This window comes from Cupressus sempervirens, chromosome 3 (assembly GCF_028749045.1).
Source record: "Cupressus sempervirens isolate cs-2001-9-10 chromosome 3, ASM2874904v1, whole genome shotgun sequence".
Lineage (NCBI taxonomy): Eukaryota > Viridiplantae > Streptophyta > Pinopsida > Cupressales > Cupressaceae > Cupressus > Cupressus sempervirens.
This window is the reverse complement of record NC_143120.1, coordinates 246231973-246258318: the sequence shown is the minus strand read 5'-3', so window position 1 is coordinate 246258318 and position 26346 is coordinate 246231973. Positions and strand designations below refer to the sequence as shown.

The 26346-nt window shown below is 36.0% G+C and overlaps 2 protein-coding genes across 4 annotated transcripts in view; one reads left to right on the top strand and one right to left on the bottom strand.

Annotated features, from left to right (window-relative positions):
- LOC149565782 (DUF21 domain-containing protein At2g14520-like) overlaps positions 1 to 26346 on the bottom strand; it is a 90668-nt gene that overhangs the window by 60264 nt on the left and 4058 nt on the right. For all 3 annotated transcript variants that reach the window (XM_089819264.1, XM_089819265.1, XM_089819266.1), the window contains exons 3-8: positions 14191 to 14267; positions 13989 to 14072; positions 13686 to 13799; positions 13266 to 13352; positions 12490 to 12629; positions 12311 to 12398 (exon numbers count right to left, since the gene is read on the bottom strand). In XM_089819264.1, the coding sequence (XP_089675390.1) occupies positions 12311 to 12398; positions 12490 to 12629; positions 13266 to 13352; positions 13686 to 13799; positions 13989 to 14072; positions 14191 to 14267 (590 nt within the window). The remainder of the gene's footprint in view (positions 1 to 12310; positions 12399 to 12489; positions 12630 to 13265; positions 13353 to 13685; positions 13800 to 13988; positions 14073 to 14190; positions 14268 to 26346) is intronic.
- LOC149565783 (uncharacterized) lies at positions 24605 to 25295 on the top strand. The gene is made up of 2 exons (XM_089823355.1): positions 24605 to 24962; positions 25073 to 25295. The coding sequence occupies exons 1-2, from the start codon at positions 24739 to 24741 to the stop codon at positions 25293 to 25295; spliced, it is 447 nt and encodes a 148-aa protein (XP_089679481.1). The 5' UTR covers positions 24605 to 24738.

Sequence of the window (26346 nt, the reverse complement as noted above, 5' to 3'; positions counted from 1 at the left end):
AATTAATTCTAAATTGGGCAAAATCACTTTTGGAAGTGCATACAATGGTAAAAATTCAAAAAAAACTTAGCAAAAGTAAAACTGAACATAGTTGGACCATTGTTTTGAAAAGGATTCAAAACGCAAAATCAATCACATCTAGAAAAATCCCGAAAATTTGAAAATCTTGTAAGGTGAGGAAATCTTAAAATTTTTGTATTATTTTTTCGAAAAAAATCTTAAAATTTTGGAATCCAAAAAATTGAAAATTCGGGAGAAAGTTAAAATTTTGCAAAACTTCTAAATCTTGAAAAATTCAAAATTTTCGAAGGATCAAAAAAAGAAAATATTGAAAATTGTGTTTTAGAAGTAATGAGAAAAGTTTGGATTCATATTCAAATATTAATTTTATTAATATTTAATTGATTAATCCAAAATTGAAAAAGAGGAAAAAAGCGGAAAAGGATGAAAAATGAAGAGAAAATGTTGCTTGAAGAAATAGTTGAAATTCATTAATTATTGTGACTTTTTCTCAGTTATTAATATATTTTATTCAAAATATTCAAAAAAAGAAAGGCAACGAGATATACCTTCACAATGAAGTTAAATGGTCAAATTGGCAATTTCCCAAAATAGAGGAAGGAGAAAATCCATCTGGAAGTGCAAAGCGGTAGAAAGGAAAAGAAGTAGCTCAAGAAAGGCAACCAAGTAGAAGGTCAAACATTCACATTAAGGAACCTCAATAAAAGAAGCAAAGGTCTAAAACTGTCCCCTCTTCACCTAGTAGCACTCCTAGTGTACAAGAAATAGAGACATTTGAGAGACAGGAAGTGGGGATAAGCGATAAGCGGAAGGAGAACGGAGCAAGAAGATGGCATGGCTAGGCTAGTACAGGAAAGGTTGAGTATAAATGCATATATGAAATCTGCACAAGGGAAAAGTAAAGATCAAGACATTTCCACAAAGGAAAGCCTTGCTGCAATCTTGGAGAGAGAAATTATGGAAATCGAGGCTAATTCAGAAGAGGAAGAAGTTTCTGCAACAATGGTAGAGATTCCAATTGTCAAGGTTGCAGATCCTTAAGTAATAGTAGAGTATCTAGGGGATGAAGAAGAAATCAATAATTGAGCAGTACGAGTGAATGATTAGTTGATAGTGCAAGGGGATCAAAACTTACGTATTCCAGTACGGCTAAGGCAAAGGATTCAAAAAAGTCAACAAAAAGAGGTTGACCCAGCAGTTGGACTACAAGAAATTTTAAACCAAGTCAACCAATCTGGGGAAAAAGGGAAAGCTAAAAGTTTCGCCAAAGTTGTAAGGGGAGATTCAAGATCCAGGATTTTGCAAATTGCGACTACTACAATCGATAAGACCGAGGTACAAGTAACTCTAGATGAGTACCATGTATAGAAATCAATCTTCGTCATGCCTCTCGTGAACAAATAATAAAGGACCTTGATGATTCCACTTGGGCTTTGAAAGAAAGGATGAAGAAGCTGGAAGAAGAGTACCAGAAATAGAAGAGGGAAATCAAGACCTTGTGTAAGTTATAAACAACTGCCTTGTCCATTGAGGGAAGAAGGCTTGTCTTTTGTTCCTCATGTGGGTGTTTTAGCTGAAGTAGTAGATGATATTGACAAGATCAACTGCATTTCTCAAGGTGCAAAGGTTTGGGTAAAAGGAATTTAGGAAGAAGCATTCAAGCATGCATAAGAATTGGTACAAGTTCATAGTAGGGCGCTAGTTGTACTCTGCAAGATCCAATGCATGGATGAATCATGGGAGGATGAGCACATATACCACAATGAGGTGATCTCAAAGATACAAAATCTGATGGTGACTCCCAAGAAGGCATTGATCAATGGTGATGTTGGTGAAGGGCAAGTCTATAACTTCCTCCGGTGGTGCAGTGCAATGACCACAACTTGAAAGGTAACTTGGAGGAATTCTTTCAGCTGAATGCTTTCGAGAGAGATGATTTTGAGAACTTTCCATTTTCTCAAACACCATGCATACCACTCAAAACTTGCTACCAAACTAGGAGGAAAATTTAGGAAAAGTTGAAAGGGCAATGGCAATTTTGGAGTTCAAGTAGGAGTCAGAACCGAGCATCAACATAAAAGAGTTATAAACGGTATTGGATCAATTCAATGCTTTCAGGAAGTGGATTCAAGGATAGATGCATTTAATGCATAGTGGGTGTGTTTGTAGTGGCCATTTATTGCACCCCATCTCTTCTTGAGCAAGCATGTGAAGTGAGCATTTATTACTCACTACAGTAGTGGATTCCATCTTGCATTAATGTAGATTCCATTATGTTGCCCTAACCCTAATTATGGATGACGTGGATTGATCTGGGCCATCGATTACTATTTTCATCAAGGCCACCTGTTGTAATTGAAGACCGATATAAATACCTCACTTCTCATTTGTAGGGGAAGATTTTTGAGATTTTTTCTATGACCTACTAAGACAATAAAGCTTTCATTGAAGTTTGGTGCATACTTGATGTCTTTTAGTTTGTACTTGTTCTCTTAATTCCCTCATTTAGATTAAGATAGCTTAGATAAAGTGCGATGATTACAATGGAAAATATGATGGTGTTTTGATGAGTTCCTTTGGTTCATACTTTTGACCTTTTAGTGATTCAAAATCGTTTGCAAAGTTAGTCTACACCTCATTGATGCATATGCTTAACTTCTATCATTTGATTACATTGTTCTTTATGATGGGTTCATGGTGGTATGAAAATATCTTGCATAACCTTTGAAGATTGCACTACTTCACGCATAGTTGTAGTATAACTTGGCAAAGCAGAGCTCAGTAATTAAAGAAATTGTCCACCAAAGTATCTATCTATTGTTGTCACCACCCTTAGGAGTAGAATGGAATTTTTAACCCTATCCCTTTCATTTCTACATGTTTTGTGAAAATCCCTAAAGGACTTCACTGCAAAACCTTTTGATAACTCACATCTAGCATGACTTGAAATGAATCTAAATGAATATACGTAAGGCCTCTTGTCATCATCAAAAAACCACCGAGCGTATCCTTATTCATGACCTGACATAGAAGGAATCTTGGAGCCATCATATGATCTTCTCATAATCTTAACATACACGAGACTTCAATCAAGAGAGGATAAGATACTTCGGTATTTTGTTCTACTGTTTGGTGAGTCATAAAACACCCATCAACACTACCCCTTTGCATCTACTTGCCTTTGTATTGAGCCCTAGATTCTACAACTAGTTAGTCCTCGAAGGGAGTACCACTAGAGTTGCCCCATACAAAGATCCTGAAGTCGATCAAGGGTACAAGGAAGCTCTTTAAAGACTCTTTCCTAAGTACCTACGAGCTGCAGTGAGATTTGAATTCATGAGCTTCATAAGCACTGACAATTGTGGTCTTGAAGCTCTTGAAGACAAAAACAATGTTGATGCTCATAAATGGTGGTCCGAGATACTTCTATGGACAAATGTACCAGCACTACAACCCATTGCCATCAAGATTTTATCACAAAAAAGTTCTTTACTCTTAAAATTCTAATTTATAAATTCTTGTTGATGAATATTGAATAAATTTATTTTTTAAAATTATTCAAAACTCTTAACTCTCTAATTTCAAAATTGTAACTCTTGATAGGTTGCTAATTCATCATCATCTAAGAGGAACTGGAGCACATACTCCTTCATCCACTCAATAAAACACAACTAACAAAACTCCAAGAAGGAAGATAACTTGGTCTTTGTGCATTCAAAACTTGAGGCTCAAGACACACAAAGAATATACTTACCAAAAAGGCGAGGCAAAGCATTGGGATGTTGAACCAGAGCCTACGAAGTTGGAAGCATACTTTGATGCACTTGTTATTGATGGGTTGATCCTGAGATTGGGCCTGAGGCTGCTAGTATTGATGCTAGTGGTACTGTTTGTGCTTATAATCTGCAACAGCAGAATGATGACGCTTTTTTTGATGATATGTGACTGATTATTACTGTTGAGATTATTGTTTTGAACTGAAACAATGATATGGTGGTGCATTTTGACTTTTTGTTATGTCATTTGAACTAAATCGTTAATATATATGGAGGTGTATTTTGCTAAGTACTTTAATATTAGCATAGTGGTGTAAAATCTTGTACGGATGAGCCCAAACCCAACCCAAAAAAGAATGGATGAATTATAAATGTCGAACCCGCATCCGAATTAGAATCTGAACCGGCAACATATAACAATAGATTGATTACATCAATCCAAAGTAATGACGAATGGTCGAATGTAAACTATGTGGCACAAACTTGAATATTCCCATCGATGGACATAATCTAGCATGTTAAGATCGAATACTAAATAATATCTTTCCCTACTGTTAGTACACATATGGACCCAGATTTTAAACTTTCAGTTTCAGGTTTTGAACCTCTCTGAAGTACTTCAAACTCAGTTCAAAACAGTTCAAAGTGGTTCGATAGTTCGAAGTGGTTCGAAAAGCAGAATTGTTAGTTCAGAAAAGTTGAGTCCTGTCTCAATTCATAATTCAGGTTCAAATTTTGTCAGTTCAACGGTTTCAAGAAAGTGCAGGTTTGGTACAGAAATTCAGCAACTCAGAGTTCAAGTTTCAATTCTTTATTGCAGAAGAATATTTCAAATTGGATTCAGAATTATCAAAGTGCAAACCCTTTTTCAAAAGATTAAGTTCGGACATTCAGGAAAGTTTAACAATACTCCACTCTGATTCATAATTATTCAAAAGGTGATCTAGAAGTTGGAAGACTCGAAGACTAGAGTTCACAGCGTTTGAGGGTTCAAACTTAAATAGTTAGATCCAAGTCCAAATACAAAATTCAAACATGGTTCACAATCTTCAAATCACCAACCTAGTCAGAGCTGGAAGTTGACAGTATTATGCATATCAGGACACCTAAATAATGAAACAGAACATGGCATATATATAATGGTCACATTTACACTAGTTGGAGACACGGGACCATATGAGTAGTGAATTTAGTGTAGATGGTATCCGTGAAAACATTGTATAATGAGTTAGAAGTGGTGCAAGGAATGAAGCTTAACAAGGGTTATATATCTCCATATTTACTACCAACCCAATGACTCAAAAATGTGAAATGGAAAGCCCTCTAGTTTTGATACATAGTGTCAAGCTTGCAAGCAGTAGCTCGAATGATGGAGCTAGCACTGGAAAAGCAAAGGCCTCTTCTGATTGAAGTAAAGGAGCTTGACTGCTCTAGCTCAAAACCTCCTAGATGCTCAAGTGGAAAAAGATATTGGTGATGAAAATATGCATATTAATGAGCAAAGCGTTCTCCATGATCGGGTCATACATGACAGTGAATAAGCCGAACTCCCATATGAACAGTCAATAACCTTTGAGCGTGCAATGAATTTTGATAATGTATTATAAATACCTTTGCAAATATATTAAGAAAAGGGGTTCGAGCAAGTTCAATAATGACATATGCAATCATTGAGGAAGCTGAAACTATTGTTCTTGGGCCGCAGACCAAAAGCATGGAAAAATAAAATCCCAAACAAGGAGCCCGACCCCCATTATTGGAATTTGTTTTTGAAGCACTAACAGTAAAGAACAATATGCTAAAATGGAGACCAAGTTCCTTTTGAATGTCGCCGGAACTAGCAAAGCACATGAATTGTGTGATGGATTGCATGCTCGAGCCCAATAAAAGGCATAGAGCTCAGATAATAATTCTTTAGAAATAGATGTTGCTCGCAAAATGCGAATCGGGGGAGAAAGCAAATTATGACTTCAATCGAAAGGAAGTGGATTGAGATTGATATTACTAAAGTGAATCCGATGGGCACGTGGATTGTTTGACACAATACCGAAGCAGTTAAAATCGCAAGAGGACGCATGATGGTGACTGCAGATTGTTTGAAATAACGTCCAAGGCTCGACCCCAATTTTTTTGAATGATAATATAGGATGGAGATTTAAAGGCAACCAACGTGCATACAATGAACGTGCACGCTTGGGAGCTTCTTTCTCAACATCAAGCACTCCCATCGTAGAGGAATGATATTAGAACCCTCGGTCTATCCCTCTCATAACAGAAATTCTATTATGGAAATATCAAGACACGTTTATGTGCGATGGGAATAAATGTTGAACCCAGTCATTATATGAAGAGATTCAAGAATATACCCATGGAAATTTTGAAAAAAAAGCCGATCATGCATGGATTTGTTAGGCCGAATGCATCATATGTATTCAATTTAAGTCCACGGTGGCCTCTTAAGAAGCAAAGGTTTCTTCATTTGAAAATAGTTGGGAATACCGGCAATGTGTTTATGAATTGTTTAACAAAATACCTATCCAAGCATAGGCGACGGCTTCTAATTGGATAAAAAAACCAAGTCTCATCGTTAATATCTGAAATGCCTACGGATTTAAAAGAAGTAAGAGATTTCAGTATTAAAAGACGGCATGTTCAAATCGGATATGGACAGAAAATGACTAAAGAGCACATGGTATCGTACCAAGCTGCATGGACCCATGTTTCACTTAAATTTGTTGAGTTCCTTGGCGTCTTGGTTTGTAATACAGCTGATAGAAAGATGCAGATGACAAGTCATACGCATATGGATTATGGTGCTTCGATAAATACTCATATGCTGGGAAAACTGAATGCCTCTTTTGAGAACTGCTATATATGCCAAGGGTTTAATATAACTTGGTACCATGTGTGTGATGATGGGCATCATGAGGCAACTTATGGGATAGAACTCTACTGTGCACCCACTGCAGATTCAAGGGAATTATGGCAAGCTTCAATGGCTTATATAGCTGCTGAAGGCGTGTGCTTTGTGCTCTCATCTAATCAATTCTGCAGAAGAAAAGACTATCCATCTCCATCAGACTATGTTCTTGGAGGAACAGATGAGGAACCCAGTCCACAGAGTGTTATATGCGCAGGTGGCAGTGTTATTATACCTCCATCGGGTACTGTCTTGGCAGGGCCCAATTTTGAAGGGGAGGCTCTAATTTCTGCAGATCTTGATTTTGGTGAAATGGTGCAAGCAAATTTTGATTTTGATGTTGTTGGTCACTATGCACGGGTCACACTTGTTTATTCTATGACTAATTGAGTTCGGTTTAAGCACAAGAAGACACGTGGAAATTCAAAATTTGGAAATGATTCTACTTAATCATATTATCTTTATAAAGTTAATTTTAAATAAACATCAGGTCATATAAAGTCATAAAAGGGAATGGCTTCCACGAGCAATAAAAAGTGAGGGGAACACCAAGAATCAGTTATTTTTAAACTGCTGGGAAATTGAAAAGACAGAGGAGGGCTTATTTATTGAAGATTTTCACATTACAAAGGAGTTCCAATTCTTTTTCTTCTTCCGAACTGCAAACTGTGTGCTACAGCAAGGAGGGAAAATCTTCCAGTTTATTCCATTTTCTTGAGAGATTGTGAGAGGCAGAGCATGGGCTGATTTCTTTTTCTGAACTGTGTCTCTGAGATAGAGATAAGATTTTGATGGTTGATGTAATATTGTGAAAAAAGTTCCTGTTTTTCTTTAAATAATGGTTTGGTTGTAATGTGTAAAAGGGTCTTTGTGATCTTTTACAGTTAGGGAAGGGAGACTGGAGGTTAATCACATTAAAACTTTCATTATGAGGTATTTTCCTTCCACTGATCATGATCTTTGCGTCATTTTCAATTTTCTCTAAAATACTTTCCAATATCATTGTTTTCTTGTTACACTATCATTTCAAAATATCTTTTAAAGCTCTAATTTTTAATTCTCTCAAGAGGACGGAAGACATATATTCGTTTTCATTATGTAATGCAGCATTCAGCAAATGAACCTTGTGTCATCTGCTGCTCTTTGTTTTTCTTTCCTTTTAGCTATTAGGTTTCCACATCTACTCTATGTTTACGGATAGATGCCTGTAACCCTTTTGTGCTTTCTAGTTAAAAGTACCTATAATTAATTCATTGTATATCTCACACGGGGAGCTGTACCCAATAAAATTCAGAGGAAGGTTATCAATCCAATGATAACCTGTCCAATTGTTGGTGCCGATTAGTCCTTTACTTGGGCATTTAGGGTTACATTTGCACGCATTTTCTTGGAGGACAATCTGTTCACTAACAACTACATATCAACAATTAGGCAGACCTGATAATAAGACTGCCAACAATCCATTGTGATTCGTACAGTTATGTATGAATTGAGGCAGATGTCAAAAGCAGAAACATATGGTTAGAAGAAAAGATATTATTAAAGTCAACTCAGCACATAAGGAGAAGATTAGAACCTTTCCATGGCTCCAATATGATTTATCACTCATGCAAGCTAATGAGGATTCAAACAGTAAAAGGATCCCAATAGGGAGTCATTCGAACATTCTATCCGAGTATATTTAGAGACATAAATGAAGACCTAACTCCCACAATGGTTGACGGCAATATCCTCAGTAGTTGATAATTACTAATATAAGCATCCATTCAAAGGCTACATTTGAAAAGATTGAACCATTAATTACTGAGCTCCATGCTGTATCAATATTGATTAAGGATGTTAGCTGATTCAATAAAGAACGACAAAATCGGTTAAATGTGATTATAGCATAACAAATGAACATGTCCCTGTACTCCCACAAGTGCAACCAATTGGTTGTGAACATATATATTTGCCATCATTTCATTCCACAAAGGGGAATAGGATGGTATAACAACATTTAGGAATTCTCTGAAGATTGGGAAGATCAATAAAGATAACAGGAAAATATCCACACATATTAAAGACAGTTTTATGAGAAAATCGTATACACAAGGAAATAAGAGTGGTATTGTCAATGTCAAATGTATTGTTCTACATTCATAGCAGACAAGATAGCAAACTTTGAAAAACTTGAACCTTTCTCCATCCATATTTAGATCACTGAAGTTTAAGCAGCAACTTTCTAGACATTGACTGCATAAATTCAAAGGTATATATCATAAACATAATTCATATTTCTATTGCCTTTTATGTAAGGTTGGTTTAGCTACCAGTTGCTAAATCCCTCAATATTCAGATCAGAACTATTAACAGCCTGCAGACTAGTCTTTATCACAATTGATTGAACTCTTTAGTTGAAAGACATAAGGGTAATGATGCTCATTAGATAGATCAAAGTCTTTTGCAATTGAGTTTAAAAGAAAGCAGTTCCATATCTAATAGGACTGGACAATGGACAATATATTAGACTTGTGGAGAAGAAAATTACCCCTTATTTCATATTGTTGAGAGGAGAATTGAGTTGCAAGATCCCTTGCAAGTCATGATCATGACTCATGAGTAGACTATGCGAGTGGAGACCACAAGATCATGAGTTGTGATGGTGACAAATAAGTTTTGGAGATGTGAGGAGTGTTTCATCCTTTGTAGCAGTTGTTTTTACTAGTATTTACCAAGGAAAAACTGAATCCCCAATCTTTAGATAGGTACATGAATGACAAGACCATTGATAACATGCTTGGCTAGAACAAAGCCAAAATTTGCGAGAGATATGACTTTGGCATTCTCTAACCAGTGAATTCAACACAACTCATTGGTTAAAGAAGGTGGGAGAAGATAAACATCTAACTACACATGAGGGCACATTCAATCGACCCTTAGTGGTTTGAGGAAATCCCTTGAAGAATAAATCCTATTGACAATGAGTACGGCAAGGTGTTACTTAAGTCACTTAAGAAAATCTGGAAATAAATTTGGATTAGGCTAGGTGGAATGAATTCACTACCCTCATCCGTTACAAGATTGCCATTGGGGAGGATGGACTATCATAGGAAGGCCCTAGAAGATAGTGTCAACCACATGGGGGTTTGACAATGCTATAAACTCTCCCTATGATTCCTTTCAATTGTTGCTAGATCCTCTACAACTAAAAGACATTGGTCCTCTTAAAAATTTATCCACTCTGCCAACAGGAGTTCAATCACCTCTACAACAGTGGAGAAGCTAATTGTTGTACATAGTACCTTGGACCTCCACGGCTGCAAGACAAGTGCTTACACATGGAGGGTCTAGTCACATGATGGACTGTGGAGTTGAGCCAAGTAAGTGAGGATCAGACAGCACAGTCGATCATGGATAGGGTTTCACTTGAACATCCAGCTCATTCAGAATCAGAAATTAGCAAGCTACTAAAGCTTATGAAAGCTATTTCTGATAAAACTCAAATTACTGAGCTATTTGTTCCAGTCTTGCATCTTAGCATTTTACGATGGCTCAGATAGGATTATAATAGTTTCTTGTTTCCATGTTGTTATTTGAGATGTGCAGTTATTTTCACGACAGAAACCATTAAACATTACCTACTCATATATTTCAAACATAGTTTTCAATATTCAAGTTCATTGAAGAAAGAAGTTTTGACTTTATTGTGTTTATATTTGCACTGCTGCTCTCTTTAATTCTTAACTATGCTCAATCATGCAAATGAAAATTCTTCCAATTTGTATTCTATTAATTTTTAGATATACATGTTTCCATCCCCTGTATTGTCCCATAATCTAGGTATAATTTCTGCTGCACTGAAAATATGTTTCATCATACCGAAACTTAGAGGAACTTAGTTTGACTCACTTTGATAAGAATTACAACAGATATTCAAGAATTTGTTCTCTATAGAACTTACAGTTTATAAATATGTGATTTGGAAAAGCCGCAATTAACCTATGATTTAGAAAATGCTAATATTATCCACTTACACCTCAATGATTCTTGAAGTGCCACAAAAGTGTAATCAATTAGAAATTCTGAAAGAGGACAGTGATGTGTTCTTTGTTGGACATATTACATTGTGACTTAGTGACTAAAATCCAACAGTGACATTCTTTTCAACACACGCATTTATACTCTTCTGAAAAAATGTTTCTTTTTTATACTATTTATCCTGAATCCACAATATGGCAGAGAAAGAACCAAACAATAGCAAAGATGAACCATTCTCGTGACTGTCCAACAGAAGTTGGCACAAAGCAAGAACAAGGAGTATGGTAATTTTGTCATTGCTGATGAGATGACTATTGCAGTTGGCATCATAACAAATATTAACGAGACGTGGAAAAACTATAATGATGGTTGAAGGACATAGGAAGAAATTATTATTAATAGTCTACAAAAAGATATGAATTAATAAATACAATGGCATGTACATATAAATAGGCCTACTAAATGCATAAGAAAATAATAAATGATGTTTGAAATGTATGAGTAGCGTAGAGCTCCAGCAATGATGAAAAATGACTTCGTCAGAATGAAACAATAGGTTATCCTGAATCCACAATATGGCAGAGAAAGAACCAAACAATAGCAAAGATGAACCATTCTCGTGACTGTCCAACAGAAGTTGGCACAAAGCAAGAACAAGGAGTATGGTAATTTTGTCGTTGCTGATGAGATGACTATTGCAGTTGGCATCATAACAAATATTAACGAGACGTGGAAAAACTATAATGATGGTTGAAGGACATAGGAAGAAATTATTATTAATAGTCTACAAAAAGATATGAATTAATAAATACAATGGCATGTACATATAAATAGGCCTACTAAATGCATAAGAAAATAATAAATGATGTTTGAAATGTATGAGTAGCGTAGAGCTCCAGCAATGATGAAAAATGACTTCGTCAGAATGAAACCAACAAGTATTGACATTTCATAAAAGGTTCCAAGGCACTAGGCTTAATATTTTGGTTCACAAGGCAGTGTGAGAAAAGGATAGAGTTGCTTAGAGAGAGATTCTCAAACAAATTGAGTGATGTGCTAACAGTTAGAAAGGGTCTCTATCTCAATGAAGGTTTGGCATGTCCATAGCGTCTCCCCTACAAGCATGACCATAAATAATTGTGTGCTTAAGCATTTGTTCAACAAGGTTGGGATTAGGTTTAACTTGCATGCCAAGAATAAAATTCTTCCCTGATTTGTAAAAAGGAAAGCCACTTGCAAGAAAAAGAATTGTTTGTCACAAATTGTGGATTTCCATCAGAAGCACTAAGATGTAACGGAACATAGTCTATTTTACAAATGAGAGGCTTGTATTTCATCAAATAAACATTCATTTGTGAGCCTTCTAAAGAACACATTGCTAGTGTTAAATCTAATAGAAAGATTCACAAATAATGATATAAAAGCTTCAATATACTTTTTTTTTAATTCCTTTTTGCTTCATATTGATATAAAGACAAGAAAGCAGATGCGGGTAAAAATACACAGATGCGGATTCTAGTAATTCAGAATAGCAATCCTATTTGACAAAACTCAATGGATAGGGCCCAGTTACCAAAATTATTCCAATGATATTTGTTGGTTGTCCATAAAATACAGGCACTCTGCTGTGTCCTTTCTCTAGTAACATAATCATCTTTTCCCTGAATCAGAGGATGAAGCATGAGAAGAAATGCCCAGAATAAAAATCTTTGTAAATTAAGCCATAGAAATATTTGGATACAACAATCATACCTATTAAGAGTTTCATCTAGATCAAGAGAGAATGTTTCAGAAATTAGAGTCATTGCATCAAATGCTGTTTTTCCAGCTAATTCCAATGCTCCAGAAATAATGGCAGTTTCATGATGTGTTAATTCTCCACCTTTTCCAGCCTATAACGTTAACAAAAGAAATCAAATCTTTTGTCTTTCACTCTTCCCAAATTGCATTATTTTATAATGAAAATCAATTATCATGTTACCAAGAAAGATATTCACCCAAGTAAAACAACTTCTCCTTGCCAGATTTCTAGTAGATCATTAACTTGGTTAAAATGTGGTGTATGAAAAATTTTATTAACAAAAGGTTAAAATGTAAAACTGTAATTTACCAAATTCAATTCTTGAAAATATTGTTAAATGGCACACGTACAGAAGCCCATGGTTCATACATTTTTCTGCTATTGCTGCAACTACTTACTAGGTTTGTTTCATTTTTGGAATCTTAAATCATAATAGTTGCTTCTAGGCTCTTTCATGTTCCAAGTCCAAAAATGACAATATAGACACAAGAAGCATTAATCTTTCCAAGAACTAAAGAGGTGACCAGTTTAAATGATTAGAATTACAGAACTGATATCATAAGCCCTCCAATCAACCACAACTTGCATGGAAAAACACTTGTTAGATCAAATTTAATTCGCTTCAGTTGTATGAAAACTCAAAAGAGCCACAATTCCATCAATCTGGCTATAAGCCTTAAAGTGGCACTGCAACTATACTGATCACCAGTCTCTAAGCATTACTTACCTCATTCCCATGCATTGTCACAAGAGCCTGCAACTCGGCTCTGCGAAAAAGAGCAGCATGCCCTTCACCCAATAAATAATCCAGAATCTGCAATTTATATGTCCATTAGTTTGGATAGCAGAGTGCTTTAGGAATTTCCAGATATCTATTTCATTCCAACAGCAATCATTACAGTTATCTCACTATAAATACCCAGAATCACTTATGGAGCTGGAAACCATAAAAAGCTTGGGTGCAACAAGTTGATAGGTATCAAAAACTGTGACAGTACAATTTGATAGTTTGACTCCATGAGAATTGAAATCAATGGCCTATTATATTCGTCCTTAGCATGGCTTTATTTCAGATAAAATGGAAAACAGTGTAATAACACAGTATCAGTGTTGGATAGAAGATAAATAGACGATACAGAAATCATACCTTGCTAATAGGGTATGCAACTGGAAAGCAGAACCAAATAAGTATACGAACTACTGGAGCCATTACTGCCCCAACCGCTAAACCATAACGAGTAAAAACAGATTGTGGGATAATCTGATTCACCCAAAAGATAGTGGATTATCATTTTAGTAGATATTAACCAATGTTTTCCATTCAAGTGACAAGTATAACAAAGTGAATAAATGAAAAGAAAGCATGAATGAAGTTCAGCAGGACAGGGATACTTAAAGAACTTACAATGAAAACAAAAGAAAATAACAAGAAGCTAGAACCTTAACTTACTTCTCCAAACAGAAGAATTAGAGTCACAGATACAAGAATAGCACCCCAGGCTGATATTAGTGCGTCCAAAAAAATAGGAAGTGCCTGGAAGCATAAAGTGGGATGAATTTACATGAATTAGTAGTATCTGTACCACTTATGGTAATTATATGTATCTCAGAGACATGATAAAATATTAAAAAAGAAAGAAAGAGTGACATACTTCCATCGCAATAGCATTGCATATGAGAAGAGTACACAGCAGTAAATGTTGTTTTCTTACCACAGGCAAAATTTTAGCTGCCAGAAGTAAAAGACAAAGAAATTAAATACTTTATATACTTGACAATACTCTGACAGTAACTTTCAAACAGTAAAAATCACCACTTGAGGTATGCCTGCCACATCAAGTGACCGCCCCTTCCAAAATATTAACAAGTTAAAAGGCTAGATGATGAAAATTTACAAATTAATCTGAAAGAAACCACTCCAAAAAAGGTACATCAAAAATTAACAAGTGAAAAAACAGTTTGTTGTACTATCATCACATGTTAAGTTATTTCCTAGACATTTATTATCAAACACTGAATCAAGAGGAAACAGATTGCAGAAGATATTAATTTACATAGAACTAATCTATCTAAACACTGTACCTCAAGGATTTGCAAATTCATATTTAATATTTCATGCATCATAGATTATGACAGACAATGGCAGAGAAAGACAACCAATTTTATTGTCTCTGACCAAAAGAAGTAGAAAAATGTACACCTAGTTTTCAACAACCATGAAAGAACTACCAACATTTATTTACAATGTATGCATTTTTTATCTTAGTCAAAGAGATTCGTATAGGATGGTTGCATTATACTGTATATGGCTCTAAGCTTCCAGACAGACTAGTACAGAGTTGTAATATACAGAAAACTACTTTCATAGAATGAAAAGGAAAACAGTTACAGTTGCCAATTGACATGCCAAATGATAAGAAATGGTCCAGGTAATAAAGAAGGTTCAATTTCGCATCAAGGAAAAAATTCAAGAAAAGAAACCCATTCCCCTATAATATCTAACTAGCTAGTCACTAAAATTATGTCTAAATAATTACAAGGCTGTTCCAATCAAAAAATTCAAATTTTGGCAAAAAAAAAAATTAAAAAAGAAGATTTTGGGAACTCCTGTGCCATAAACTGGTAGTATGACCATCAGCTGTTTTATGTAGATTTGTGCCATATCTCTTGAAAGATATCGAGTAATTTTTGACTTTATGGTTATTCAAGTCACATGTTTGAAAGTCATCAATATAATGATGTTATGTAAAGTTTGGTTTATCACAACTAAAGTACCTTAGATTAAAGAAAGTAAGTCTTCATCTATTTCTATCATAAATGGCCTATTCTAATGAGCACTCAATAGAACTCTTTTGTATACTCCTAAATAGATCTTCCTATTTGCTTCAACCCTTACATTTTTTTCAGCAGATCGAGCTCACAATCGATAGGAATGTATTGTCTCTTCAATTTCTCCACCATATGATCCCATCTTGTGATTTTCTCATTTCACTCCAATTGAATCTCCTGCCACCAAATTTCCACATGCCCTTTCAGCTTGGCCTTCGCAAATTTGACCCTCTCAGGGTCTTCAATCTCTTCTTACTCAAAGTCTTTGATCTAGTCGATCAGTTCCTCCACAATGTGGGGACTTCAATCTTAGGTCTTTTTCCAATCCTTGAAATGGCCCTGAAAAACCTATCTTCCTCAGGATCCCTAGTCGCTTCTTCTCCTTCCTATTAACATGCCCTTCTTTGAATTCATCCTCACTTTCATCTCTTGCTGCAATATTCATTCCCCCATGAATCTCCTCTTGCAGTGGGTGCACTTTTCTTTGGAGGACTCTAAAACCCTCTTCAGTCACACCTCCTAATCTTCTACCACGATTCCTTCGTGGAGGTATTTTTTCACTTATCACTCAAACCCATAACCACAATCCTGTGCAAATCGCCTCACGTTCGGCGATCTGTCTACACGCTCAAGAACTTTTTCTCTAATACCACTCGCTGAAGGGTATTGCCCTCAATAACACAAACACTCAACAGAAATAGAGAAATAATAGCAAGTTGCAAGAACAGAAAGTTAGCTTCTTATTATCTCCAAAAGTATGGAATTACAAATTTCAGAGATATAACATGCATAGCTACATGGGCATTTTCCTTACAATATTATGTAAGCCAAAGCCACCCTAAAAATCCACAAAACTATCCTAGACAATCGTACGGGCCTTCTTTATATAGGCAAATTTCCACTGACCAAGAAGGTTCTAGAAATTTTAACCCTAGACCCTAAGGCCAACCAACCCTAAAATATTATTATTATTCATATTTATTACATTAGATTTGGTCCCAACAACTTTTGGAACTCAAAAGAAATTTTGAAGGAATTTCATTTTTGCCCATTTTAGGTGGCTCAACTTCTGCAAACCATAACTCATCGCTAGTTGCTCTGATTGACTATTATGACCCAATTTTGAAAATGTTGTGAATTTCTCTACAACACCAAATCAGCGCAAGCTCTACTTTATCGAGGTTTTAGCCCCTTTTGAAGCCTCTAAATCCTTCAAAACTAAGTTCAAAGTTTTTATGCCCTATTGCCAATACTGAAAATTTTCAATAACTTAACAAATAGACTTGATATTGCAATGAAACTTTACCAGCAAATTGATATATCAAAAATGAACCTCCAGGGAAGAAATCAAAACATTCTAAGCTTGAATGACCAACTTACTAAAAATAGTAAGCTTCTAGAAATAGTAACTATGCACTGTGCACTAATATAGCCTTATTGAAAGACAAATCAGAAATATTTTTGGGTTATGCAAGATTGCCCTTACACCCAGAACGCTCCTACATCAGAGGTTTAAAAAGCCCACCACATTAAAATCTTCATAAACGTGAACATATTTTGTTGCAAATATGTATGGTGGAGTTTTAAATCTAGATCCCATAAAAATGGTACCCAAGATGTCATTTAATGACTAACAAAAGCCCACTTGTACAATATTTTAATCAAGGAATGAAGATATGTTGTCGGGCTTTAAACCCCACCTACAGTGCGCTTAATTCCTCAATAACTCTTGAAATACAACTCTGATTTAGGCCTAAGATAGTTCAAAACAAGTAGAATTGAAAATGGCACAATTCTAGGGTAAAAACAAAACCAAAATCAAACAAAACAACTAAGAAAATTCCTTAAAGAGTTTATCCTACGAAAATTTTATGCAAGATTGCCTCAATTTTGTATTCACAAAATTGAGGACAATAGTTAGCTCTTATTGGGGAATGTTGCTTGTTTTTCCTTAGAAACGAGGAATGCAGAGTCCAGAATCTCCAAGGGCCTGAGTATCCATTAGGCTACAGAGTCAAACATAAAAAACACAAAAGAACAAAAAGGATGATTTGATTGACACAAAGCAAACCTAGTTTAAAAAAAAGCAAGCTTGTACAACGACACTTATTAAAAGCAAAGAAAACCTACCTAATTAAAACTAGCCGACAATACAACCTTTCAAATAAAACCATTTACCGGTTTAGCAAAATAGCTACCTTTGTTCAAAAGCTTGCAGTACCTTACATGTTCACAAACAACCTTATATAGATGAACCACGAATAGATGGAGCAATGATGTCAATGCTTGATGTAACAGCTCATGGAAGAGAAGAACAATTCACCTTCTTGCAATGGATCGTATGTACTACTGCCCCAAAATATGTCCAAGAATTCAAGTTTTTCCTGCTGAACTACAAATGTATGTTTAGCCTCTTCTTCAATTGTGTCTTCATGCTCAAGTACAAGTGAAATATCAAGCCTTCAATTGGCCTCCAACCAAGCAAGACATCTTACGGGACATCCCCTTGATTGAACAAATACGGATCTTTTCTTGCCAGTTGCAACTTGAGTAACTGGTTCATCAACTATGGCATCTTGTTGATTGGGATAGCATTGCTCGTGTGATTTTGGTGATGACATGACTAAACTACATACTGTAGTATGTTTGCTCACAAACTCCAGACTTGGGAAAGTCTTGAGTATTTATGAGAAGTTCCTTTTTGAGCTTTAGGGTAGGACACTCATGCAAACTGCATTCAAATTCATGACCTTGAGACACAAGTGCATCATTTCCAACTTGTTTAGGATTTGCATGCATGTCCATTCTAATGACATGATTATCTTGAACATTGGAAGACAGATTTTCCTTCCTCAACTTATCATCACTGGCGTTCTAAGATAGCATGAACCAAAAATAAGAGCCATCAACTATGTCTGCTTCCTTTTCTTGGAAGTGAAGAGAAGATCACTATCTTCAGATTCAGAGTGCTTTGTTGTTACCTTTACTAATGGTCCATCAATAGAAAACCTCTTTGTTGATTCCACCAGCAAGACTAGGAGCAACAATTGGATGAGGTGTGCTTTGTACATCCTCGTGAGGAACAAAGAACATATCTTGAGCTACTTTCTTTTTTAAGGAAAGCAACTCATTTGCCAACCTCTGCACCACAAGATTCATCCTTGTAATAGAAGAAAATGAATCAAAACAAAGATAACTCTCTTCAAACCCATTTGCTTCAATTCTTATCTGCACAACAAGAATAAGATCATCTTCAATTTCAATTGTCAATGCAACTACAAGAGTAGTTGGGGCTTCTCTTCTCAACAGGAAACTGAATTCAAAAATTTTGATCATTGACAAAGGAAAACGTAAAATTAGTAGTTGTAGGTTGAGCAACAGTTAAAATTCTTCATATCAACTTGTTGTGCTAAGCAAAAAATTCATGCATAGGCACATGAGGTGTCGTCTTCGACTAAGTAAGTTGGTGTGAGCATCTTCAAGAGGCTTAAATCTTTCTTCAAACATGGCTATGAGAGTATCCCAATTTGTGATAGTTTATGGTGGTAGATGGTTAAACCAATTAGCTTTTACACCTTAAAGTGTTTTGATAAATAGCCTTACAGACACGTCCTTGTGTTCAACACCATGGACACCATGTGCAAAGTAAAAAGCAGAAAAATGTTCATTAGGATGTTGTAGGACATCACTGAATAACTGTAGAAAATTGTTCCGTCAACCATCAGGAAGAGCATGTAAAGGTAGAGTAAAATTTAAAGGACCAAAAGCATTTCCCCAAGGATCTTGGGCAGCCATTTACATGTCCTTGGTAAAAGCTTGAAAAACTACAAAAGAATAAAAGTATAGTGGAATATTTACAATGAATAGGACATGGTTATACATTAAACAAAAGCATGAGGCTTATGAATACGAGTCGTGTCCCCAACGGAGTCGCTAAAAACTATTGGCTAAAAATTTTGTAAGTCATTATGACCACAACTTACAAAATTGTCGCTTTAGGCAATGTCTTATGAGATTTCTCGCTCATCTTAACTATACGAGAGGCTCCCTTCTTACAGTAGGTGGCTTCAACAGGAACTTAAATGATATTACAAAAAGAGCGGTTCTTTTAATCAATTCCCTTTTTTTTCAAGAATGATTTACAAACAACTTCAACTTTCCAACTTAACAAAATGTGCCTATTCTTATGATAATATCGGTCGCTCGGGGGTTGACGTAACAACAACACCAAAGACAGTGATCTACTTTATATTTGGTAGAATTGATACAAGAACCCAAAGCTTCATGCGCTTATTTTGAATGAAGATTCAACAATCTAAATGAACAAGAAGGTGCAAAGTCTCTTACGAAATATTCATTTATTTCTTGAAAATACACAACATTGAAGCACAAAGTCTTTCAGCCTTATGTATTCGAAGCCACAATCAACTATAACAATTTGACCTTTTGCAGCACAAAGTCTTCAAAAAGTTCAAATTGAACTATAACTCTGAACGCAATATGCAGCTCAAAGTCTACAAGATTGAATCCAAAACCCTCTCAAACAAAGCACCAAAACATACAATCAACTCAAGAAAATGTCATCACGCAACAGCCTAGATTGGCACAAAGTCTCAAAATAACTTGGCTCTTTTATTGAAAGCAATCTAATTTACTTCCAAGCTCAAAGTCTTAGAGTGCATATACAAACTGGCAAGTTTTCTTGCATTGCCAAAAGATAAGAATTACAATGAGGCCCCTCCTTTATTTATAGGAGAGGAGTGGAGAAAAGGTGAAGAAAGAAGGGAAAACCCTTAACTACCTTTGGCTTATTCAAAATTACAAAGCTTAATGCACTTGTAATGTGATTACATGTTACAATTTTGCACATGATATGATCACATACAATTACAGCTTAGCACATGATACTATCACATGCAATTACAGTTTGTTACCCAATTGCATGTAATTTGTCAACAAAACTACACCTCTTTATAAAGCATAGGAAAATGACTAAGTGCCTAACAAGACATGAATTCTACAACATCATCCTTTGTATGGTCTTCATGCTGCTCCAAGATGCTTTTTGATTGAAGTGTTCAAGTTTGGTGAAGGCATCACGAATTGGAATACGAATCTATATCCTTGATTGCTCTGCATCATAATTACATCTTCCTCTATCTATCTTGAAAGCATTCTTTGCTCTAAATCATTTTCACTTTTACGCCTCCTTGCACAAGCATATACAGATAAGTGGGAAGACTTTTCTCTTGTAAATGGGGCTTTTTAGTCCCATAACTAGCCATTTTGGACAGTATTTGCTGCCTACAAACGGATTTTTGAAGTCCACTAGCAGCTTTGAAAAGGAGTCAATAAGTGCTTGGAAAACACTTGTAGGTAGGCATTTAACTCGCAGTACAAATAAGGCGGGGAAATTTTGCTCTTGTTATGCAAGACAAGCCTACAAACAAGGTTTTTAATCCCAACTGCATATGAAGAAAAAACACATGCTTGGGCTTTTTCTTTGTGGGAAGAACTTGCATCTCTTTGTGCATCATTTTGTGAAGAACTTGTATTGTTGTGAGAACAATACAATCAAACATCTGAAGCCAAAAATCCTCTTTTTAATCACCACCCACGTAAAAAAATTGCTCAAGAACATGATAGCAAGACAGCTGAAACAAGAATAACTTGCACCACTTGGAACCAAAACCATTGCTCTAAATCCAGATAAAGATCTTCCAACTTGCAAATCTATACAGACATTTTTGGAATGAAGCCAAAATGCATTAGAACTCTCCTCCATTAATACAATGTTGCAATCTTTGATGATTCCTCGACAAATGGCCGTGAATGAGAAACAACTTGCTTGAGAATAGCAACTGCAATGACTGATTCAAACTTGGAAAATGCGGTTTTTGGATGAGATTACAAAGCAGGATGCAAAAGAATTCAAAAATGGTGCCCTATAGAGACGAAGTTGTTTTTGTTTGAATAAGACAGGCTGCAAATTAATGTGTTTGAATTTAAACGGGTTTTTGATCATCTGCAGCAAGTTTAAATGCCTTCACAAACTCTGAAATTCCATCTCAATGCCCTAAACAGGTTTCGTGTCCACTATTGCAAGCTTCAGATGTCGTCCTCTTTGAAAAGCGAGGCTATAATGCCCTATACGAGCTTTGAGAAGGAAGTTACATGTAAAAATGCCACTCTTCTTCTTTAAGACTGTGATTTGTGCCCTAGGCCCTAGGCAGGCTTTTAAATTAACAATGCAAGTTTGAAAAGGCAAAGAAAAGTAACGACGGTCTTTAGAAGAGAGTCTGCATGCCTTGCGTGAATTGCAAAAATGAGGAACAGTCTTCTAATAGCATATAACATGAAGTTTTAAACAAAATACTGCTTTAGTAAGGTGTAATGCTCAACAAATTTTTCTCCCAAAAGAAAAGAAAAAACAGGCTTTTGAAGAGGAAAAAATAGTGTTGAGACTTTGTTTTACAAAAACGCAGCTTTTCATGCTATACAGGCTTTCTAACTCACAATGCATGCCTTTTAAATGTCGTTTTTAATCAAAAACAAGATTCTCACTTCAAAATGCATATATTATGGGCTTCTAAGACATTAAAACATCATTCCTTAGTAGCAATGAGTTTTTTTAGAATGACTCGCAAGTCATAGTCATGAAGTGTTTGTGAGTTATGCACATGGCTTTTAAAACGCATTGTTTTATATGTAATGCATATAAAAAACGGCACCTTTGCTTTAAAATGCCAATAACGAGCTTATGTTTGTCATTTACAAGTGTTATAACTTCAAAAAGAAGCATTTATGGGCATTGTAATATGCATTGCATGCAAAAATCACCACTTTTAGTCATGGATGAACTTTTTCTAAGCATTTGCAAGTCATTTGGAGCATAGTCGGAAAACTCGCCGAGTTTCCTAGCTCGGCGAGTTTTTCACCAATTAACTCAACGGACTGGTAAAAACTCGCCGAATACTCGGCGAGTAATCGCAAAAAACTCGGCGAGTTTTTAAAAAAAAATCGCGATTTTCTGGTGAGTTTTTCACCCGCGGCCTGTGACGGATTAAAGCAGCAGTGAATGTGTTTTTTTCTCATTTTTTCTTGTATTTGGATTGTTTAGAGCCTTGAGGAGTGAAGAGAAGAAGGTTTGGAGGCATTCTTGGCTGATTGCAAGTGATTCAAGGCGGATTTGAGTGGATTGTAGAGGATTCTAACCGATTTTAGAAGACAAATTTCTTTCCAGGTATGTTCATCTTATCATAGTTTGAAAACTTTTTATAGTTTTATAACAAATGTTCTTTTGTTTTTGTTGTTGTTAACTTGTTTGTAAATGTTTTCAAATCATTTAAAATCATTTTGAATCATTTTGATTTGAAACCCTAGCTTCTAAGGATATGGTTGAAGTTTGTTGTTTGCTAAGGATATGGTTGAAGTTTGAAGTTTGAAACTTTGAATCATTTGAAACCCTAGCTTCTAAGTTCTAACTTTGTTTATTCATTTTTCTATATATTTATGTGTAGGGCAGCTGTCAACCATTAAAAAAATGACAAACCCGCAAGAAGAGTGGCCACAAACACTATGCCCATCTGGATATATAGGCACTTGGCCTAAAAATGCAAGAGATAAGGCATGGCGATATGCCTATGAAGCTCCAAATCCAAATGATATTGGGAAGGTGATATGCATTCCCTGTGAGAGAATTATTTCTGGAGGCATAAACCGCCTCAAATACCACCTTGCAGGCATAAAGAAACATGACTCAAATCCTTGTCTCAAGGTAACTGATGAAGAAAAAAGATTCATCCATGCCCTACTTGCAGCTGCTGAAGAGAAAAAATTGAATAGGGAGAGGGCAAAATTAGCTATGAGGGCAGCCATAGCTGAATCAGAAGGAGCTCCTTTTGATATGCAAGAGGAAGAAGAAGCACTTGAGAACATACCAGGATCTCTTCGTGGCCCACGGATCCGCAAACAAAATTTCTCATTTACCGGTTCCACTTCTTCTACATCTCCTACTTCTTCATCATCACCATCCGGATCCCCATCAGGGATAGGTGGTTATTTTGTGCCCAGGAACACACCTAGAGCATAGCCATCATTAGAGGGCACTGCATGGTTTAAGGAGGTGCATGAGCAAACTGATATTGCAGCAGCTGATTTTTGGTTTTTCAGCAATATCTCAATGAATGCCGCTGATAGTCCCTATTGGGTCAATATGGTGAATGCAATGACAATATCAGGCAATGGGTACAAGCCGCCTAATCGCAAGGATATGAGTGGAAGGTTAGTATTTTACTATTTAGTAATTGTAAATAATTGTGATTCACTTTAGCTCATTGTTATATTTTAAATCTTAATTGTTATAACTTATTTCCTAATTTTTTACTAACACTTACACTTTATTTAATATTACACCTAAATTTTGTAGGTTGCTTGACAAAGCGGTTGGTAAGGCAACATTGTTGATAGAAGACCAAAAGAAAGAGTGGAAGAAGTATGGCTGCACCATTTTATCTGATGGGTGGACAGATGGAAGAAGTAGAACCATTATTAACTTCTTGATTGCTTGCAAAGATGATGTGGTGTTTTGGAAATCTGTCGATGCCTCCAACAAAGTGAAAAATGCAGCCACATTGGCTTTAATGTTGGAGAATGTTGTCATGGAGGTGGGAATAGAGAATATGGTGCAAATAATCACAGATAATGCAGCAGCATATGTGGCAGCAGGTAGATTTAATATTTTATATTTGAATCAATATGAATCATGAATGTAATGCTATGGATAATGGTATTATTCAATTTAGATTTGATGTAATTTGTAAATACTAAATATGGAAAGTTTGTTATTGATTATTGATTTTTTGCTAATCTTTTAGGTAGAATCCTCCAAGAGAGGCATCTCACACTTTTTTGGTCACCTTGTGCAGCACACGTCCTTGACCTTCTTTTGGAGGACATAGGAAAACTTGATTGGGTGAGTCCAATTGTGAAAGATGCTAGGCGAGTCACAAAATATATCTATAATCACCCATGGGTTCTCAATTTGATGAGAAAAGCCACTAAAGGCAAAGATTTGATGAGACCTGCTATGACAAGGCTTGCAACGGTCTTCTTGACGTTGCAAAGTATTCTTGACCACATATTGGCTTTGAAGCAAATGTTTGTGTGTGCTGATTGGGTTGCTTCACCTTACTCAAAGAAGCCCGAAGGAGAGGTTGTGGCATGAATAGTGTTTGATGATAGCTTTTTTGCAAAGGCTAAGGAGATTGTGGAGGTAACTTCATTATATTTTTAGTGTATTCAAGTTTCATTATCAATTCATAACTTACTATGTTATTAACTAATTTGTATTTTTCAAATTTCAAATGTAGATGTCTCTGCCCCTGGTTCTAGTCTTGCGCACATGTGATGGGCAGCAATCCCCAATGGGAGGTCTTTATGAGGCCATGGATAGGGCGAAAGAGGCTGTTAGAAGTTACTATCATGGGGATAGTCTCAAATTTGATCCCATTTGGGAAATAATTGATAGGAGGTGGAACAATATGCTCCACCAACCTATTCATGCAGCAGGCTACTTCCTCAATCCCAAATTCAGGTACTATGATAATTGATTGTCCTTGAAGTTGGGATTTTAATAAGTCTTTATTTTACTTTACTTTTTAAGGTTGTGTAGTAAGACTTGATATCATTTTCTATTTGTTTTAGGGCTGATGATTCCTACTCAGATCCTAATGGAGAGGTCATGGAAGGTCTCTCTAAATGCATTGAGAGAATGATATCAAGTGAAGAGGAGAGAGACCTTATTGTGACCGAACAACAAATCTATGTGGAATCAAGGGGTCCTTTGTTCTCTTCTATGCTAGCAAAGAGAGTAAGATCTACTCAAGCACCAGGTAAAGCGTCAAACTTTAAAATTTTTGCTAATTGATAAGTTGTGCTTCTGATTTTTTTTTTATTGCTTTATAACTTTTTTAATTTTGTTTTGCAGATGCTTGGTGGGCAAGTTGGGGTGGCAATACCCCCAATTTAAGGAAATTTGCTCTCAGAGTCCTATCCCAACCTTGTAGCTCATCCCATTGTGAGCGCAATTGGAGCTTATTTGAGTCCATCCATACAAAGAAAAGAAACAGATTGACTCAAAAACGGCTTAATGACCTTGTTTATGTGCACTATAATCTTAAGTTGCGCATAAAAAAGGCACAGCTTTAGAACTACCTGGTCCGCTTGATCTAGATGAGCTAGATCCTTATTCTGATTGGACAACACAGGAGCCAAGTCCATTGTTTACACCAGATGAGATCGCTGATTTGGAGAGGCAGGCCATGGACGGGGAGGCTAACGCTGATTTTCAGTTCACTATGGATGACATTGAGGATGAGGACGAGGATGATGATGATTCAGGTGAGGATCGGGCATTACCATTAGGAGGAGATGCCTCCTCTTGTAGGACGTCGAGCCAGTCAGTAGGGACGTCAAGCGAGGGGGCACAGCCACAGAGTTCACAGTCACGCAGCTCACGCCCTATCCCAGTGCAGGGCACTTCTTCTAAGACTAGACCCCCTCGCTTTCCTGCTAGTGCAAGTGGAAAGAGGAAGATGTGATTGACATTGTCAAATTGTATTGATGTATTTAGACTTTTAGTATTTACTTCTAGTTTGACAGATTGAAACTATTTAGTAATTTACTATTTTGCTTCCTACCATGAGCATTCTGCATGAGAATGCAATTTTGTACGCATTATACATTTATATATATCTAAACTTCGTTTCTTTCTTTTGTATTGTCTTTAATTAACTTATTAGATGCATCTTCTTATTAAATTTTGCAAAATAAATGTATTTTTAATTAAATTTCAGCGGTTTTTTAGGTTCCCGAGTTTTTTTTTAAATCGCTGAGTTTTTCCCGATTAAACTTTTGGGGGGCTTGGCGAGTTTTTGCATTTGGCGAGTTTTCCAACTATGATTTGGAATGTGTAATGA

Excerpts from the sequence above, each read along its gene's own strand:
- LOC149565783 (XM_089823355.1), top strand. The coding sequence starts at position 24,739 with ATGTCTCTGCCCCTGGTTCTAGTCTTGCGCACATGTGATGGGCAGCAA. Across the intron at positions 24,963-25,072 it reads TTCCTCAATCCCAAATTCAG|GGCTGATGATTCCTACTCAG; the intron begins GTACTATGATAA and ends TATTTGTTTTAG.